General features: G+C 35.0%; 2 protein-coding genes across 3 annotated transcripts in view; one reads left to right on the top strand and one right to left on the bottom strand.

Annotated features, from left to right (window-relative positions):
• LOC108679484 (sucrase-isomaltase, intestinal) overlaps positions 1 to 4,621 on the top strand; it is a 56,595-nt gene extending 51,974 nt beyond the window's left edge. For both annotated transcript variants that reach the window (XM_018168101.2, XM_018168100.1), the window contains exons 13-19: positions 224 to 360; positions 825 to 948; positions 1,194 to 1,323; positions 1,802 to 1,963; positions 2,251 to 2,399; positions 3,046 to 3,172; positions 3,892 to 4,621. In XM_018168101.2, coding sequence (XP_018023590.1) covers positions 224 to 360; positions 825 to 948; positions 1,194 to 1,323; positions 1,802 to 1,963; positions 2,251 to 2,399; positions 3,046 to 3,172; positions 3,892 to 4,113 — 1,051 coding nt within the window. In that variant the 3' untranslated portion in view covers positions 4,114 to 4,621. The remainder of the gene's footprint in view (positions 1 to 223; positions 361 to 824; positions 949 to 1,193; positions 1,324 to 1,801; positions 1,964 to 2,250; positions 2,400 to 3,045; positions 3,173 to 3,891) is intronic.
• Positions 4,622 to 6,494: 1,873 nt separating this feature from the next.
• Positions 6,495 to 18,089, bottom strand: part of LOC108679488 (glutaredoxin domain-containing cysteine-rich protein CG31559) — a 40,212-nt gene continuing 28,617 nt past the window's right edge. Inside the window, exons 2-4 of the mRNA XM_018168112.2 lie at positions 9,419 to 9,652; positions 8,338 to 8,403; positions 6,495 to 7,597 (exon numbers count right to left, since the gene is read on the bottom strand). Of these exons, the coding sequence (XP_018023601.1) occupies positions 7,409 to 7,597; positions 8,338 to 8,403; positions 9,419 to 9,652 (489 nt within the window). The 3' untranslated portion in view covers positions 6,495 to 7,408. The remainder of the gene's footprint in view (positions 7,598 to 8,337; positions 8,404 to 9,418; positions 9,653 to 18,089) is intronic.

Genomic DNA, 18,089 nt, shown 5'->3' with positions numbered 1-18,089 from the left:
TTATATAAATTGTAAGCGGCCATGTTTGTGGCCGATGTGTGTAATAAAAATAATTGAAAGGCATTGCCTTTCTTGATCTCTTGATCTTTCTTGATCTCTTGATCTATACGTGATTCCACTATGCTAATAATATTAAGACTTATAATTCACATTTACCATACAAAGTTGAGCAGATGCCCAATAAGTTCAGCGATCTTTATTCACTAATTTCTCATTGTTCTAGAGCCATGGAGTTACTGTTTCCTGGCAAGAGGCAGTTGGTTTTGTCACGATCAACGTTCCCGGGGTCCGCTCCGTACGCCATTCACTGGCTTGGCGACAACGAAGCGCTGTGGGACGACTTGGCTCGATCAGTGATCGGTGAGGACAAACGAATTTTAACAAGGTCTATACATGAACAATAATTAAGAAAGTTGTGATAATCAATTATAGGAACCATTGTTGAATTAATTAAACCATTATACGAACTATCTTTGTATTATTGAGTTTTTGACCCATCAATGATGTTCCATGCATTTCATGTAATGGTATTGAGAACAGGAACTCACGAGAACATTATAAGTAATTAATAGACTCCAGAATTTTTAATAAGGGATAATTTAGAGACCAAAGGAATAGCAAGGGACAATACCCATTTTCGAACATGAGGTTGAGGAATTTTCAAGCTCAACCCTGGCCCAAGCTAGATCGAGTTCAACTTATTCGGTATGCCGATGGTGGGCGGGTTGAGTAATTTGGTGGGCGGGTGGATCAATTTTGATGGGCGGGTGGATTAATTTTGATGGTGGGCGGGTTGAGTAATTTCGAGCTCAACCCTGGCCCAGGCTTGATTGAGTTCAACTTGTTCGGCATGCCGATGGTGGGCGCTGACATCTGTGGCTTCAGCGGCCGCCCTACCCAGGAGTTGTGCGCACGCTGGATGCAGCTCGGCGCTTTCTATCCATTCAGGTAAGAAATGCTCATAAAAATAAATCTTGAAATTTGGTTGTTCTTAAATTTAAACTACGTCTTGCTAGAAAAATAAAATCAAATGTGTAAATGAGTATTCGGAACAATTTTTAAATTAACATATTCCTTGCGACCAAAGACCGAAATAGCTTATTTAATAAAAAATTATGCAAGTTGATCATCAAACAATAAGGTCTCTTGCTAAAAAATTATTGAATAAATTTATTTTATTTATGTTCGTTCAGCCGGAATCACAACGCAAAGAATTCTCCAGACCAAGATCCAGCAGTCCATCCTCAAGTGGCTGAGATATCAAAAGACGTGTTACTGCTACGTTACAAATACTTGCCTTACTTGTACACCCTTCTTCACGATGTGAGTCAACTTATATTTATTGTAAATTTGCAATAAAAATTTTCCTTTATTGTGTATATATTGTGAAACACAGCCTCCAGTATTATTCAACGTTCTTTCTTTGTTGCCAAATTTTTTTTAGGTTTAAAACCAATTTCTGAACGTGTTTATTAGTGGATTCTTCGAAATTGTGGTCTAATCGCACCATGAGAGCATTGATTTTCCGGCCGTAAAGCTCATGTTTTAAATGTATTTCGTTGTATTTAAAACCATCATCATGAATGGTTGGTTGTGGATTTATCACGAATCTACTGCTTTTCAAAACTCTTTCGTTTCAGCCTCGAATTTCCTCTCCATTAGACTCATTTTTTAAACTTCGAAAAAGCATTTCCTTGAATTTAGAACCATTATCCAAAACGGTTGGTTGGCTGGATTGGCCGCATTTAAGGCTTTATAATTAAGATTTTTTCATCCCAACATTATCTTTCCTCGATGCTAGGCCCATATGGGCGGCAGCAGCGTGGTCCGTCCCTTGTACAACGTCTTCCCTCGAGACGTGATCGCCAGGGACGTCGACGATCAGTTCTTCTGGGGCACCGGCATCATGGTCGCTCCTGTAATCGCCGCCGGACTCACGGAACGAGACGTTTATTTTCCAGAGGTTAGTTCGAGAGCTAGGTTTTTTTTTTAATTAGTGAGCCCGAATAATGGTTTTTTATGTTGTAGATAATAAATAATGTACTTTTATTTACCGTTCAATATTATGATGAACTGATGATTGTTTATTTGGCTATTTAAAAAAAAAACGTATGAAGTAAATAAGAAAATAACAATCGAAATTTATTTCTCAATCATCTGATAATCAAACGTAACAAAATGTATAAATTTGTAGTGAAAGTATATCCCGACTATTGTTAAACTAACTACAAGGAAATTATCCATTTTCAGGGCTTGTGGTACGACCTAGCGAGTGGAGCGAGGGTAAGCAGTCTCGCTGGACTTGTAAACGTCGCGGCGCCCTTAGAAGTTCTGCCAGTGTTTGTCAGAGGCGGGACAATTCTACCAAACCAAGCCCCGGCAACCACAACCCAACTCAGGTACATGCAGAATAAGTGAAACAATAACAGATTAAATTTCTTAATTCGATTATTAGAATAACAGCGAATTATTCAAAGTTTTGTTTTAAATTATTATCTAAAATTCGGCATGGAGTTAAATGAAAACACGATTTTTTCAATGACGCAGTGCAGGGTCTCTAAAGAGGAGTTTAGTTGCAGTTCATTAATCCACTATAGAAAGAAAACCTATAAGGAATTGAAACCAATGAGACTACAAAATTTTGGATCAGATACTCATTCCTATGAATTTAATTATTTTCATAATAATTCCTGATTACTGTTACTGTATTGATGTCAAAGATTTTTCCTGCAGTGCGAGCAGCTGCTAAGTTTATTATTTCGTACTGAATACCGGCCGCTATGCATCCACTTTGTTTCGTCTTCAAATAAAGTTTCATCGTTACAGTGACATCTTTGATTTCGACTTGTAGCAAAATTCAGTACAAATACTCGCAGCTAACTCGTTGCTAATTTAGATCTGTAACTCTCCAATGACAAATTTTTACCTATCTAAATAAATAATATAATGCATTCAGCGAAAATTTTTATTTTTATTAACTTTTAATTAATGTCAAACCTCCCATGCTGTTATATATGAAATAAATTCAATTCTGTGTGACTGCAGCCGAGAAAATCCCTTCGGTTTGACCATAGCGCTGGACTCAGCCTTCTCTGCTGAGGGGGCACTATTCTGGGACGACGGGGAATATGATCGCGTCATGACCTACACGTCCACATTCACTTTCGCTAACGTGAGTATTTCAAACCATGAACATGAAACGCTACTTCTCTTCTCAAAGAAGCGTACAATTATCCATGTTTTGTAAGGAAAAATCTTCAATAAAAAGCATGCTATGCATTTTTAGGGAAATCTAAGACCAGTACGCAATGCGCAAGCGATTATAGACTCAGGCAGAATAATAATTTATTGGTATGGACAGAGTGATTACAATTCATTGTTATTTGTACTAAGATAAAGGGTGTTTTAGTAGAAGTAATTCTGCAATTATTAGCAGTTTTTAAACTCCTGCAAATTTATTATGATTCAGAAAAATTATGATATAATGAACAGTTTGAGTAATAATTAGAGCATTTGCTAGAATAAATTCACTATCTCACTAATTCATGCACTGAAAAAATTTTGCGCATCAAAAAATCTTTATTCTTGTTGATCATCCACAATAGAAAGAGTAGAATCTTAACGAAGCTACCAATAAGAAAACCTTTATCTATTGAAATATATTAATTTTTTGAAGCCTTTTATTATTTGCCCAAGTTGAAGCGTTTCCACTGTTACCAAATTTGCCATCTCTTTCATTCAAAGCTGGTTCCTTCAATTAATTGCATTTATATTTGCACTCAACCGTTTTCTTCAGCAAATTTTTCGATAATCCTTCAAATTTTAGAAATTTTGTAAAATGTCTTTACATATTAAAAAGACTTTTTTTACGTATTTATACGCTCCCTAAAGAACACCCTGACCTCTGTGGTCACGAACGGACAAGACGAGTTGGTGGGGCTTTCTTTTGACAACGTCGCGTTCTACGGATACCCGTCCAACCCCACCGCCATCACCGTCAACGGGGAGGCCTTGGACCCGTCCACCTGGGCCTTTGAAGAGGCCATCGGTGTCCTAAACGTCAAGATAGACGTGCCTCTTGACGTCTCTCTTGATATTCAAATCACTGTTTAATAAGTCGACATTTAAGAATTCAACGTAACTAATTAGGTCGTCGAACTCACTTTGAATTTTGAACATCAAAGAGACAAATAATGAAAGTACATATAGCGTGAATCGTCAGGGACACAGAGCGACATTATTCATTTGCTCTTGTCTGATTCATACGTCATGAAAATTGATTGCCCAGAATAGCAAGAACATGAGTGTTTAGTATTGTAATCAAATATTATGCCGGTTTGGAATATTGTCGATGCTTCATCTAGAATGCCTTCAGCCATTTCAATATTAGTAATCAAAAAGATTATGTAACAATAATACCTGAAAATAAATAATTCTTTTTTTCCTCTAATTGCTCGTACATTTCCATTTGTTTTTTTCCAATGCAAATAAAATTTCCTGGTAACTTTTCCCTGTTTTCAGTCTCACTTATTAACGACATTCATATTTCTAATGTACCTCCAGCGCAGGATTGACCAAAGCCAAGCCGAAATATATTTTAAATTTCAATCTTTCGTGATAAGACACTTGTGTTCTATTTTGTTGACGAAGTTTTAACAGTGTATTGGTGAAAATTTTTACTTAGACAGCTTTAAAAAGTAATTTTGTTTACACACAAATGCCTTTTTTCATAATGAGCGATTGTAGTGAAGAGCTTGAAAAGTCTTTACACCTGATCCTTTTTTTTGCAAACTAGATGAAAATATCGTATTTCAAATTAATAACAAAAGTCAATCCATAATTCCACTGAAGAATATTACATCGTGGCCTGGAAAATTAAAACGAATTTAAACGTGAAAACTGTTTGCATTCTGTACATCATCAAATTACAATTGCTACGATATATGCTACTGAAAAAGACTTAACTGCCGTTTATAGTGCTTGTCTGTGTAGGTTTTTCGGAACAGTTGAAGAATTGTAAAATTTGATCCGAAGATTAAAAAGATTAAGCCTTTAAACCCCTCTTAATACATTCAGGTCAATGACAGACAGCACATGAAAGTATTTTTAAAAGGAATATAAAAGCAAAGAAAACGCCAAGCAAATTAACCATCTCGATATTGCTATTCAATATCGATATAGTGAATTTACTTGGCGTTTTCTTTGATTTTAAATTCCTTGTGAACTTGCGCTATAAGCAAACTGATAGTATTTTCGAAACACTATAATGATGTACAAATAAGAAACTTCGAAAAAAGTTGCTAATCAGCAAGTAGAAACTGAAAAGGGATATAGAAGTAAGTGAGTTAACATTTTTTTATACATAAGTGAGAAACCTTGAACGGGTGTAAAGCAAATTAATATAATGCAACTGCTAAACACAACACTGAATGTGTGACTAAAAATACCGTACACAAAAGAAGTAATTAAATACATTCTCTTAACGCCAGCTATGCTACTCGAAGTAATATGGTAAAATGCCTAGTAGGACTACGATAAAAATATTTAAACTTTTAAAACGAAACATGTGAATAAAAATCTTTCAAGGCCTTCTACAATCCCAGCTCATCGCCCAGCCTAAGAGATTCTAACTATGTTCCCAACATATGCGTGCAAAAAGGGTAAAATGTTTTCTATACATATGCATGTAATTCGGAAAAAATCTCAAAGTTAAATCATCGGAGCGTTAAAAATAAATTAATTACTTGGTTGTTCGATTTTTTTTGCGACACCGCATGTATGCTCTAGAATGACCACGCGAATCTGATCTCAACTTGACTTATGAGCTCATTCAATCAATAATCAATTCAAAGAAACATTAAAAACTATCAAGATAACTCTTCTAGATATTTGTGACAGTAAGAACCCACGATCGCAACAGGCAAATAACGTCTAGCATTGTGCCATGTAGAACTATCAAAGAGTTTAAAAAATTGGTCACTAATATTTTTAATATTACCATTGACAGCGAAACTTACATGCGCAATAAAATTGCAGAACTAGATCCTTCATATAGTACTTTAATTTGCGACTACAAAAAACACTACGTGAAAAATATATACAAAAGTTGATAATTTTATCACAGGCACATAGATGAGTGCAGTTGTGCACACTTATTAATATGTAAAGTGTATATAGATCGATCTGAGTTAGATTTTAGGTGCAGTCACTTCTGTGAAAAGACAGTCAATAAAAGAGTCTAACTTTTACATACCAGCCAACTGTCATCAACCATTAATGAGGAAAATTTTAAGAAAAGTTTTATGGATCCAGCAATCAAATGAAAAATCTATATACTCGTATTTGCTGAATTCACTTTATCCTCATCATATTGATCCCCCGCCACGATAAAAAAATAAGCTATTCTCCATTATTCAAATTTAGTTTATTATTCATTCAAATTTTAAATTTCGAGCAAAAACGAATTTGAGAAATTTCTTAATATTTCTTATAATTATAATTATTATCATTATATCGAATTTGATATTTTTTATATAACGTCCTACATATGCACAGTTGCAAGCATCAAGAATTATAAATTAAAGTATCCTAACAAAGTGTCGATCCCTGCATGTGTTGTTCTCAGTCGTGTGAATGAAGTTTCATATTCACACACCGTATAACTTAATTACTATCCCAATACATATCATCTTTTAACCCCCTATATTCTTATCAATACGGCGTAACTGCATGATAGTTAGCAGACACAACACTCATAACTTACTGACTTCTTTTCTAAGCGATAAATTTTGCTCCTACGTTTCCAAGTCCTACCTGTGTCTTACGAATATAAGATAATGTATAGATCCACGAATCGAAGTATAGTTTCAACAACATCAAGTATAGCGCTCAACGAATTAGTATTTTTACAATATATATGGTCAATGGTTCGATGCATTGGTCTAGCCGCTTAGAGTTTTATATATTAACATTTTATTTCACAATCTGCACAGAACTTGCGATACAATTTTTCCATCCTAATCCTTATTATATGGTTCAGAAAATGCAGAGCATTCCTTGATTTTTTTTCTAGGAATGTTCATTTATCTCATTTCTATTTGGTTGCTTACTCTATGGAAAGTCATTTAACTTAGAGCGATCATTATTAAATCAATCATTCTAATTTCAATCAAAGCTTCCATATGTAAATAAGTGTAATCTGAACTTCAAATACAATTATAATATATAATCTATAAATGCTGCTGTTCAACTAAATTTTAACGATTTGGCTAACTTTGTTCGTTTGAATTTAAATTAAAATTCAATTTGCTCGTCAATCCTTTTAAATCTGTTATTGTGAGCCGGATACCCATTCCTTTAAACCAACTCTACAATAAAAATTCAAGAAACGAAAAAAAATGAGCTTCCTTTAGCCATTTTGCGCACACTCAGAGCAGGGCACCAGACCGGACTCATCACAGCAGCTGCACTTGAGCGCCACGAACTCGAGTGTGAAGTGATTGCGGTGAAGCGACTTCTTGGAGCCACTGCATACTGGGCACGGTAGCATGCGGTGTCCACCGCACGCTTCACACCGCGTCTTGCTCTGTGACTGCATCTGCGGGTGTGAAATAATAAATATTCCTAATAATAATGAATGTTTTTAAAATTGTTCTAGATAAATTCTGATTAATAATTTTCTTCAACAATCATAAAAGTTTATTCCTGGCAAGCATCAAATAATGTTTTGCTTGACGACTAATTGTGTAGTAAATGAATTTGTCTAACATTGTTCTTGGTTCTGCTGATTATTTGGGACTGATTTATTCGCTACGTTCTAAAAATGAAAATGCAATTTTTGAAACCCTCTCACTAATCGTAGTATCAGGATGAGTAATTCTTTACTTTGTTTTGTTAATTTGCAAACATATAATTCCAGATAATAATATATATTGGATTTTTATTGGATATTGGATTTTTTCCCATTAAATTTTCACACAATTACAAATGCAATCTACAGAAATTATCGAAAAGCTGAAATCAGATTCACATGGCCTGTGCCTAATTCATATTAAATTGGGTTTTGACATTTCAAGCAGTGTTAGCAGTATAGAAAACAATTAATAATCCCAGTACATAGTTGATCAATTGGGATCATTGGGATTCAATTGCAGGTTTTCTATATGGTACGTTTTTCATTGCCTATGTTGATGAGCAGCAACCAAATCTGAGTTCTCATTCAATGCGTGCTATGGGATACTTGGACGTTGTATTCATTAAACGTAATTAGATAGGAAATCTTTCTTATTTTACATGTTGATTGCAATGCAACAACGTTCGACTTCCCAAGCACCTCACCCGATAAGGTTGCATCAGGCGACGGAGCTCTCCAGTTTCGTTGAGATGTTCGATCAAGTCCGCGCCCTGAAAAAGAAATTCATTTCAGAAAAAAAATTTAACTAATATTTAATATTTAACATTAAATTTAATATATATGGTGTGGTCTTCGAGAATGAAACTGCTTCATTTTTTATTACAATGAAAATATGAAAATAAGAAAGATAAAAAATGTTTAGTTAACCTTTAGAGTTTATTGCATGAGTACAACCTGATTAACTTTGTTAGGAGTAGATTTGTACCCGCAATAAAAGGCTGCGCCCTTTTTTCGTCATCAGTATAAAACTTTTATACAGTTTTGGAAAGAGTTTTAATGAAAACACTATCCTTAAATGAAAATTATAGACAGATTAGTGATCTGATCGAAAATTGTCAATCTTAAAAGTCTATCATGGAGTCTATCATAGGCAGGCTGCTAGTAGACAAATAGTGCCTCACCACAAGCTGCCTATTCCGATGATAATTAATTATCCATTTTAGATGAGTAAAACCCTAACAATTTTAGTCTACGGAAAACGACCATGTCGATGGGCAGTCAACGGTCCGTCGGCAGCCAGTCAGCGGCCAGTCAGCGGCCAGTCAACGACCAGTCAGCGATCAGTCATTGACCAGTCAGCGACCAGACAGCGACCAGTCAGCGACCAGACAGCGACCAGTCAACGACCTGACAGCGACAGTCAACGACCTGACAGCGACCAGTCAACGACCTGACAGCGACCAGTCAACGACCAGTCATTGACCAGTCAGCGACCAGTCAGCGACCAGAAAGCGACCAGTCAGCGACCAGTCGGCGACCAGTCGGCGACCAGTCAACGACCAGACAGACCAGTCAGCGACAAGCCAGCGATAACTCAACAACCGGTTAGTGACCAGTCAGCGACCATTCAGCGCGACCAATCAGCAACCAGTCAAAAACCAGTCAGCGACCTGTCAGCGCGACCAGTCAGCAACCAGTCAAAAACCAGTCAGCGACCAGTTAAGAATTAGTCAGCGACCAGTCAGTCAGCGACCAGTCACTGGCCACCACCTCGACATTACTCACCCCTAAGTACTGTCCTTCGATGAAGATGTGTGGCAGGCTGACCACCTTCGAGTTAAGCCTGTCTAGCAGCTGCAGTTGAGTGTCCCTGGCCATGAAGACATCGCGCTCCTCGAACTGGACCATCAAGTTCCAGAGGATCTTGCGGATGCTCTGGCAGCGCTCGTAGGTAGAGCGCACGATGCCGAGGCTTGTCACGAACATCACCACGCGTCCTCTCTCGCGCTCGCTGTACAACTGCAAAATTAATTGAAATTAGTTGAAGAACATCAGTGCAATAACTTGCATTAAATTTGAACAGTTGTTATCACAAAGGAAATTTTTAATGCATTTTCTTGTAGTTTGCATTTTCCGATTTATAGTCAATTGTCCGTAAAAGCTCATATGATATTGATACTTCTGTCCTTTATTTGAAAATGTATGACTAATCTATAATTTGTCCTTATATTTTTTAATTATAAATAGTTTTATTCCAAATTCTTGCCACGCAGAAAAAAAAATTAAAATCTTATAGAAAAGATATGGCGCGGTAACCATAATTATCAGTAATGAGTACAGCCGAATTTCCTTCGACCACCTCCAACCATACTAATCTATATGCATGCAACGCGTCAAATTGTTGCATAATTTCAGTGATATTATTTGATTGTATTCGTGCTTGGGTTGTGGAGCGGAAATTTCAAGGATCTGGCCGGCATTCCGGCGCGCCTCAATTGCCAGCATAACTGCCGAGGCTTCCTTTACTGTCGCGTAAAATGCGTCTGCTTATCTCGTCCAAAAACCGGACTATAGAAGTCTCTTTGTATATACAGGATGAATATACGCGAATTGAAGCCGTGTATTATTGAAGGTACCCTTGAAGACTCGAGGAAAAATTAAAAGTTTTGGTTGCATGGACCTTACAAGGTTACAACCGTTAATATAAATACTCGATTTTTTCATATATATGTAAAAATGCTAGCGGCACTCTTGCCAGCTACTTCAAGTATCACTTTTAAAAGTGCCAAAAATATCAATATAATTTTTTCAAATCTAGAGTTAAAGTAAGTAAAAAAATATGGAACGTCCTTTTTTCTCTATTTCCTAGCCAACTGTCTCTGTAGCAAAAGCAAAAGTCTTTAAACTATTGTTAAATGATCAAATTGTAAAAAATATAACTCAGTACTCACTGCAGTGAGTGACAGAGAGCGTATTTTCTCGTCGACGAAAACGTGAAATCACGGACAGACGGACGGTCAGACAGACGGACATGACGAGCACAATAGGGTAAAGCAGAAAATGCGCTAAAAATACACAATACCTGCATCTTTATGAGATTTCTATTAATGGTGTATTATTATTATTCATCATGACTGCACAATACCATTATTACGTGAAATTCATGGTAATTTATGATAAGATAAAACATTTTTTTCAGTAGCGTTATCGATGCAGTCTCGTTGTGAAAAAAAAATTCTGAAAGTCTTAGGTGACATAATTATTCAGATTAAAAGGATATCAAAAATAGAAATCTTAATTTCCATCAGCATACAAAGGATGGAAATATTAATTTTAAACTAGTGAATCAGCGTTATAGTGTCAAATACACATCAGGAGGGTTTAAAAAATAATCTTGCCTTAAAAAATTTCACGACTCTTGAGAACTGCGACAGAAAACTTTAAGATAATTTTCTTGTTCATATACTTCGCAATTTTTTGTCGGATTTGCAAGGCAATTTATTTCACCCTTGATTGGTGTTAAGGTTTTTACTTAATCACTGTGACTACTAAGCGGAGACTAGAAAAATCGCAAGAAAACATAAATTACGGAAAGTTTGACTGAATCGCTCCGCTGATTTCAAGCTCATGACGCAGAAGCTTTGAACGGACTTCCCGGACCAATTGAGACATCCGCCCTTTACATTTTGTTAGTCCTTGAAAAGTCCCGATGCTGCTTGGTCATGAGTCCGTGACGACTCTTTGCCCTTTAAAATATCGCCTAAAGGGGTATTACTAAACTCATGAACAGCACATATATTATTTAATTATTCTTAAATATAGGGTAGAGCCCTTCATTTAGACAAGTTGTTTGGAGAAATTTTAATACTTGTTAACCCTAATGTTTTACCTATTATTAGACAGCTAGAGAAAATATTCACTAAAGAATTTCTGAATAAAAATGGCATTCTTTTTAACCAAATTGGTTCAATAATATTATTCTAAATGATCTTACGATACCCAAGAATGTAAACTCACGGTTAGACTGGCACATTTCAAGAGTTTAAAATATTTTCATTTAATGTGGACACTGTATGCGCTTTTTGATATTAATTTTATTCAATCACTATTTTTATGACCACCAGGCGAGCAATTCCTGACTCCCCTTCAAATTTAAAAAAATATATATATATATTATATAGCCTAGGTTTACTAAGAAAAAGCCTTTGTTTGCATTCTAGTCCGGCGGCAGTATATGAAGTCGCTGCAATGTAATGAATAATCACGGTAATGTAAGACATCGTCCGTTATTTTGCGCTGAGGTATGATTAAATAAGTCGGAATATAAGAAATGAGATCAATAAGATGATAAATAAAGTGGAATTATTGCAGTTGGATCGTGTTTAACCGCATAAATTAGCATTGAAATATGAGGAGATTGTACAAAATCTGTAAACGCTTTCTGTTGAGCAATCTTACGAAATTTTATTAAGAAAAACATCATTTTTCCGAAATCTTAATACTTCGTTTGATGCAAGCAGTGCATGGTGGTCGAACAGCCTTTATTTCTATTTCTTCAGAGTAATTAATCAGCTCTGAGCTATCATCGTGTTATTCCTAATACTGTTTCCCTAAATACAGTTTTCATAATCTGGAAATTAACTTTAGATCAGAAAACAGTGTTTTCTGAAAGAAAGAACCTTACAAAATCAATATCAGCAAGAAACTTTCATTGAAACCGTTTTAATACATGATTACCTTTTCAATTGTTAATAAAATTGTATACCTTCTCGAATAAATATCGAATTATCAACAATATTTAAACGAACTTCCCTTTCCCCGCTTTTCATTGTGTCATGGTCTCTCCATTAAAATAAATTCGTATTCCCAGCTATCATTTCCATACGATAAAGGTCGTGGAAATATGCCTGGCAACCGCAATATATTTAAAGCACTTGCCTTCAATCAAACATACATGAACTCGAACTTTCATCAATATGTAATAAACTATCTTAAAAAACACTTATTTTTTACTGCTTCCTTAAGGATTGTAATCGTGGTCAATAACACGATTTACTGAAGCTGGAAATTATGTATTTCTGGTTCAAAATTGCTATACATTTAAATTGAAGCATTAAAAAATTTAATTATCCTCGCCACTGTTTGATTTATGGATTAAATTATCGGCCAAAGCAAGAACAAATTTTCGATTAATTAAAACCTACATCGAAATTAAGAAGTTCATTAATTGTATTCTTGACTTAATTTTATTTATCCATTTATCCGGATATATTGCATTTCCTACGAAGGTCACTTGAAATCAACACGAAATTATATTATTGTTAACTAATACTACTTTATTCGCGAGTTAGTAAATTAAAAAAAAATAATTAATTAGAAAATATGCGCAATAATAAGCGCAATGTTTTACGCTTCATTAACATATATGATAAGTCTTTAATGATATATGTATTATATCACTCACAACTAGATGTTTTGAATCGGACTTGTTTTTCATATTATTTTTGCCGCAGCAAAGTGCACGCAAATTTTCAGAATTTAAAATTTATATTATATATTTACCTGAAAATTCCATTAAACTGAAAGTCGCAAATCTTTGGTTTCAGCTAGTTTTCTTGAGCGTTTACATATTGTCTGTGCAGGATATAATATTTCCTGGTGAATTTAGAAGTTGTGAGATGTAAGATCGAAACCGAAATATCAAACCTTCGATTAACTTCGTACTTCTGATGTCAAGCACTAAAATTTTTATTTGCCTTCAAATGCCGATGCTCATCCATGGACATCTTTAATGTCAAATTCATAAACATTAAAGGTTAACCAACATTTCAAATTCCGACAGCAAAAAAAAAATAAAAATAGAAGAAAACAAAATTTCAAATGTCTTGAGCACTTCCAAATGATATTCCAAATATTTTTTATTATATTTTTTCATCGTCCAGAAAAATGCTCAAACCGCATTCATGATCAATTTCTTTTATGTAAAGAAATAGAACTCAAACAAAGGAAGAAACCGTAAAAAAAATCATAAAATAAAATAATTATATAATATGCCTTTTCTCCGAGTGTGAGTATGCTGCCTACATCGATTTAAGTTCATTTTCAGTTAAAAATTTTTGATGTCAGTTGGACGGCATATTCAATTATGTACCGTTGACTAATATATAATCGAAAGCGTAAGTTTATCAGAAAAGGAAAAGCTCCTGAGTTAAATGATAATTCAAGATAATTCAGAGGGAAATTTTTCAAATTAACAGCCACCTTACAACATATTACCAAGTTTTTCATCCACTGTTAATTTGGATAGTCAATTAATTTTGACGAGTCTGTCCCTTTGAACCCATGAATTACTCTCTGCATTATATCACATATATTTAGCTCATGTAGTCTGCTATTTCCAGATAGTAACTCGCATTTAAACGCTAAAATACATCGCTATCATTTACATGATATTTACCGTTAAAATACATCGCCATCATTTACTTGAGATTTACCGTTAAAATACATCGCCATCATTTACTTGAGATTTACCGTTAAAATACATCGCTATCATTTACATGAGATTTTCCGTTAAAATACATCGCTATCATTTACATGAGATTTACCTGAGATTTACCGTTAAAATACATCGATTAGCAACACGGACCAAGCTCGAAACCGTTACCCTATTTCTTGTAGGCAATGATTACGCATTTACTGTGCACTTCAGCTTCCGTTATATCGGGGTTTACTCTAAGATCAAAATTCATGACTGAGTTGTTCGAATTCTATTTGAATAATTCATTATCATTTCGTCAGTAAATTATTATATTTTTATAATTTCCATTTAAAATGCATAACTATTGTTTTTAATTTATTATCATCTCTCATATGTTCAAGTTTATTTCATTATTGTTCATGGACTACTTCCTATGATGAGTTGTTTTCATCCGTTCGTTAACCTTCGTTTTAAACTTTAAATTAATCCAATTATTAAGGTTAGTACTCAAACCAATTATCAAGTTCTTGCGTTATAACTAATTAGTGGAACTAATGAAATTTCATAACAAGGACTCCTGATTATTGCAATTCACTTTTGGCGGCGGTAAAAGTATTTGCTGCAGGCTGTAGAAATCTATAGTAATCCATCACCTCAAGAATCGCCATAAGCAGCAGTGACTGTACGTATGGCGTTATGTTTTTGAAAGGCGAGTGTAATGAATTACTTTGTAAAAAGCATGGCCTCAGTCTGACGAAAAAACAGCAAGTTGCTTCTTTTTTTTCCAACCTAATGAAGATGTAGTATGTGAATGGTCTGTGCAGAAAGTAGCTGCAAAAACTACAATATCAATAATGGGACTATTATTTGAGTTTGTGTACACAAAATAATAAATAATAACATTGTTTTTTTTTTATAAAACCACGTTTTTAATTTTATTAAATAGATCTGATTATAAACATTTCTATACAAGGTAGCGTTGTATGAAATCTTGAGAATACGCTGATGTTTTGCAATTTTTCGAAATAGCAACAGACTTGTAAACTTTTCGGAGACCAGCTCCAACGTCAGTTCGATAAATCTAGAACACAAATACAGTCAGAAAATTAATAAATGAAATGCTGAATTTTTGTGGAGTTTTCTTCGCTTTTAAATTTCTAGTGAATCTGCGATTCAAGCAATCTAGTGACATTATTACTTGTAAACTTTCATTGTGCACGCACTTGGAAACTGAAAAAGCTTTGCAATTTTTAGGAAAATTTTCTGCCCTGACCTGAAACCTTAAATCTAAAAATAAAAAACAGGAAATGTTGATGGGATGCTAGGAATAACAACAAACTGTAATATTCGGTAATATACTCAAAAAAGTTGTTTTTCATTTAATTTTCGAAGAAATATTCATGAGTTATATTTTGGAACTTCGATTACGACAGTAAGGAGAAGGATTACAACACCTAGTTTGCCAATCATTTTCAAAATATTTATCCCAATTCCGTTCTTATATAATTTTAATACATCTTAAAATGATCTAAAGTATCTTGTACTCATAGCTACATGAGCTCCAGAACCCATGAGCGAATGCCAAGGCAGCGTTGTTCCGTAACGAATATTTTTTCCCCTACATTATACCACGATTTTTTCTTGCTATTACGGGTGCATACGCACGCCCAAATACACCGCAAAGTGCCAGCCTTAAGAAACAACAGAACACGTGAGGCAAGGCAGACGACTTAACGGTAAAGGACGTCAGCGAGAAAAAAATGCGATTCAGGTCTGACGATGCGCGGCAGAAGCACTTGCACTTTCGTCCTCGTCTGGTCTAGAGTTTGGGCGCTTGTTTATTGCTTATTTTTATGTTTTTTTGCAGTGACGTTTGAAAATATTCAAGCACTTCCTTATGTAAATGGCAGCTATGTTATTCTGCTTCATGGACATGACTTTTGGATATCCATGCCCAGGCGTTATTTCGAGTGCAGGTTTTACCTAAAAGAGAACATTGCTGGCGGGGAACATTGACATTATCTCGTCCCGTGTATTGAAGAATGTTTCTAACATGAATGTCGTATACCGTTGCATATATTTGCACAAATATCAAGTCGACTATTGGAATGGCATATTAGAGCACCTATCGCAAAAAAATCCCTATCGTAAAAAATTATTGAACCATGATATAAATTAATCGTCATTGAGACCTACCTGAACCACAACTTTTTCAATGTTGCTGGAAGGTATCTACCCTTGCTATCACTCAACCTATCTGGGTTTTAATTCATTAATTTTCAGTAACTTTTAATTCAATTGAATTACTTTCTTGTTCATTTGTGTTCAGAGTAATTTTCCCAAACGAATGGCAGCTATATTCAGATCAGTTCCGCCATTTAGCATCTAGTAGCCACTGGTATTCCGTGTGTAGGCAAGGCCTGGAATGGCAAATCTTAGTGACTTTGCTCTTTTAAATTGGAACCATATTTTCTATACATTCCGTTAGTTATTTTTAATGAATTTCCTATAATTCTTGCATGAATAATTGCAACTGTTAGTTTTCCGCCTCATAATGCTAGTGGGCGGTGTGGATCAATGGTTAAAGTTCAGAATACCAGTATTGGCGCAGAGAGAAGCGGGTTCGATCCCAGCTCTGTGCGCCAGTTTCTGGTCAGAATCGGCGAGGAGGCCGGGCGGTTAAGAAAAGAAATTTTGAAGCAGTGAGTTGCGAGTTCAAGCCCGCAACAAGCTTTGGAGGTTCTGCAATGTCAATAGTCGGCGACAGGCCTACGGCCTAATAAACAGTGAAACTGGTATATATAATGCGATTAATAGTTCTTTATTATAAGTCTCGCAAGGTGACAACGTGCTTGTTAAACCCGCTAGCACGGTAACATCATAATCTTTAACTCAAAAATGCAAGAAACAAATATTAAAAAAGAAATTACTGGTCTCACTTACAACGGCACAAAAGTTGAACTATAAAGCGGTTAAGATTATTTTGTACTTGACAGTACGGTAGTTGTGACCTGGTTATTGAAGAACCTGATTTTCTTGTTTACAAAGAGAGGCTCAGGCGCCACTAGCCAGGGTAGAGTTTATCGTTCTTATTTTAATTTCAAATGGTAGTTAAATTTCTTATCCTTAATTTCAAATGGTAGTTAAATTTCTTATCTTAATATCTCTATGAACAGTCATATTGATCTGACCCGAGCTGGTGTCAAATTAAACATTCGATTCTATCAAAATGGGATTGAAATTATCTATTAAAATATTATCACTGGTCTGGAGCCCATCTAATGACACAAAACATGGGATTTTATTTAATATCTTTTAAAATTATTCTTTGAACATCATATATGCTTCAAAATTGTTTAAACTAATTTATAGTGATTGCTGAGAAGAACCAAGGAAAATTTGTTGTAACTCCAAAAGTCAACGATCTTAGTTTGTTTTTGTGATTTACGAATACATTGATTTTGTTAGGCGCCTCTGATATGGATTCACATACCCTATGATGACTAATATATATTATTCATCATTACTGAAATTTTATCACAATTTCTGGTAATACAAAAATAAACATAAATTATCGCCGCAACTTAGAGATCTTAAATCACGCAAGACATTAGCGCAGATGTGGGCGCCATCACGGATACAATGGATTTCGAAGCAGAAAAAACTTGACATTGGTACAAGACACCATGACTGAGACACGTACGCATCCTAACGATCATTTCTGTAGTCTGGGTCCTAATAAACAGTTTATCGGATAATAGGTGCTAGGGGCTTTGCTTTTTTGCTTGCATTAATTGTTACGTGTAGCAAAGGAGTCAGAAATGGTCATATTCAATTTATTTCTCTAATATAAATTCAAGTACTCACTCTATACTCTTATACTCGTTTTACTAGCGCACTAATAATTTATATCAAAATACTCGAATGACCGAAAAATTTGTGCAAAAATGTGAAAAATTTTGGCCAATATTTCCCAAG

This window comes from Hyalella azteca, unplaced genomic scaffold (genome assembly GCF_000764305.2).
Source record: "Hyalella azteca isolate HAZT.00-mixed unplaced genomic scaffold, Hazt_2.0.2 contig10310, whole genome shotgun sequence".
In the NCBI taxonomy this organism is placed as follows: Eukaryota; Metazoa; Arthropoda; class Malacostraca; order Amphipoda; family Hyalellidae; genus Hyalella; species Hyalella azteca.
This window is presented reverse-complemented; position numbering and strand designations above follow the sequence as displayed.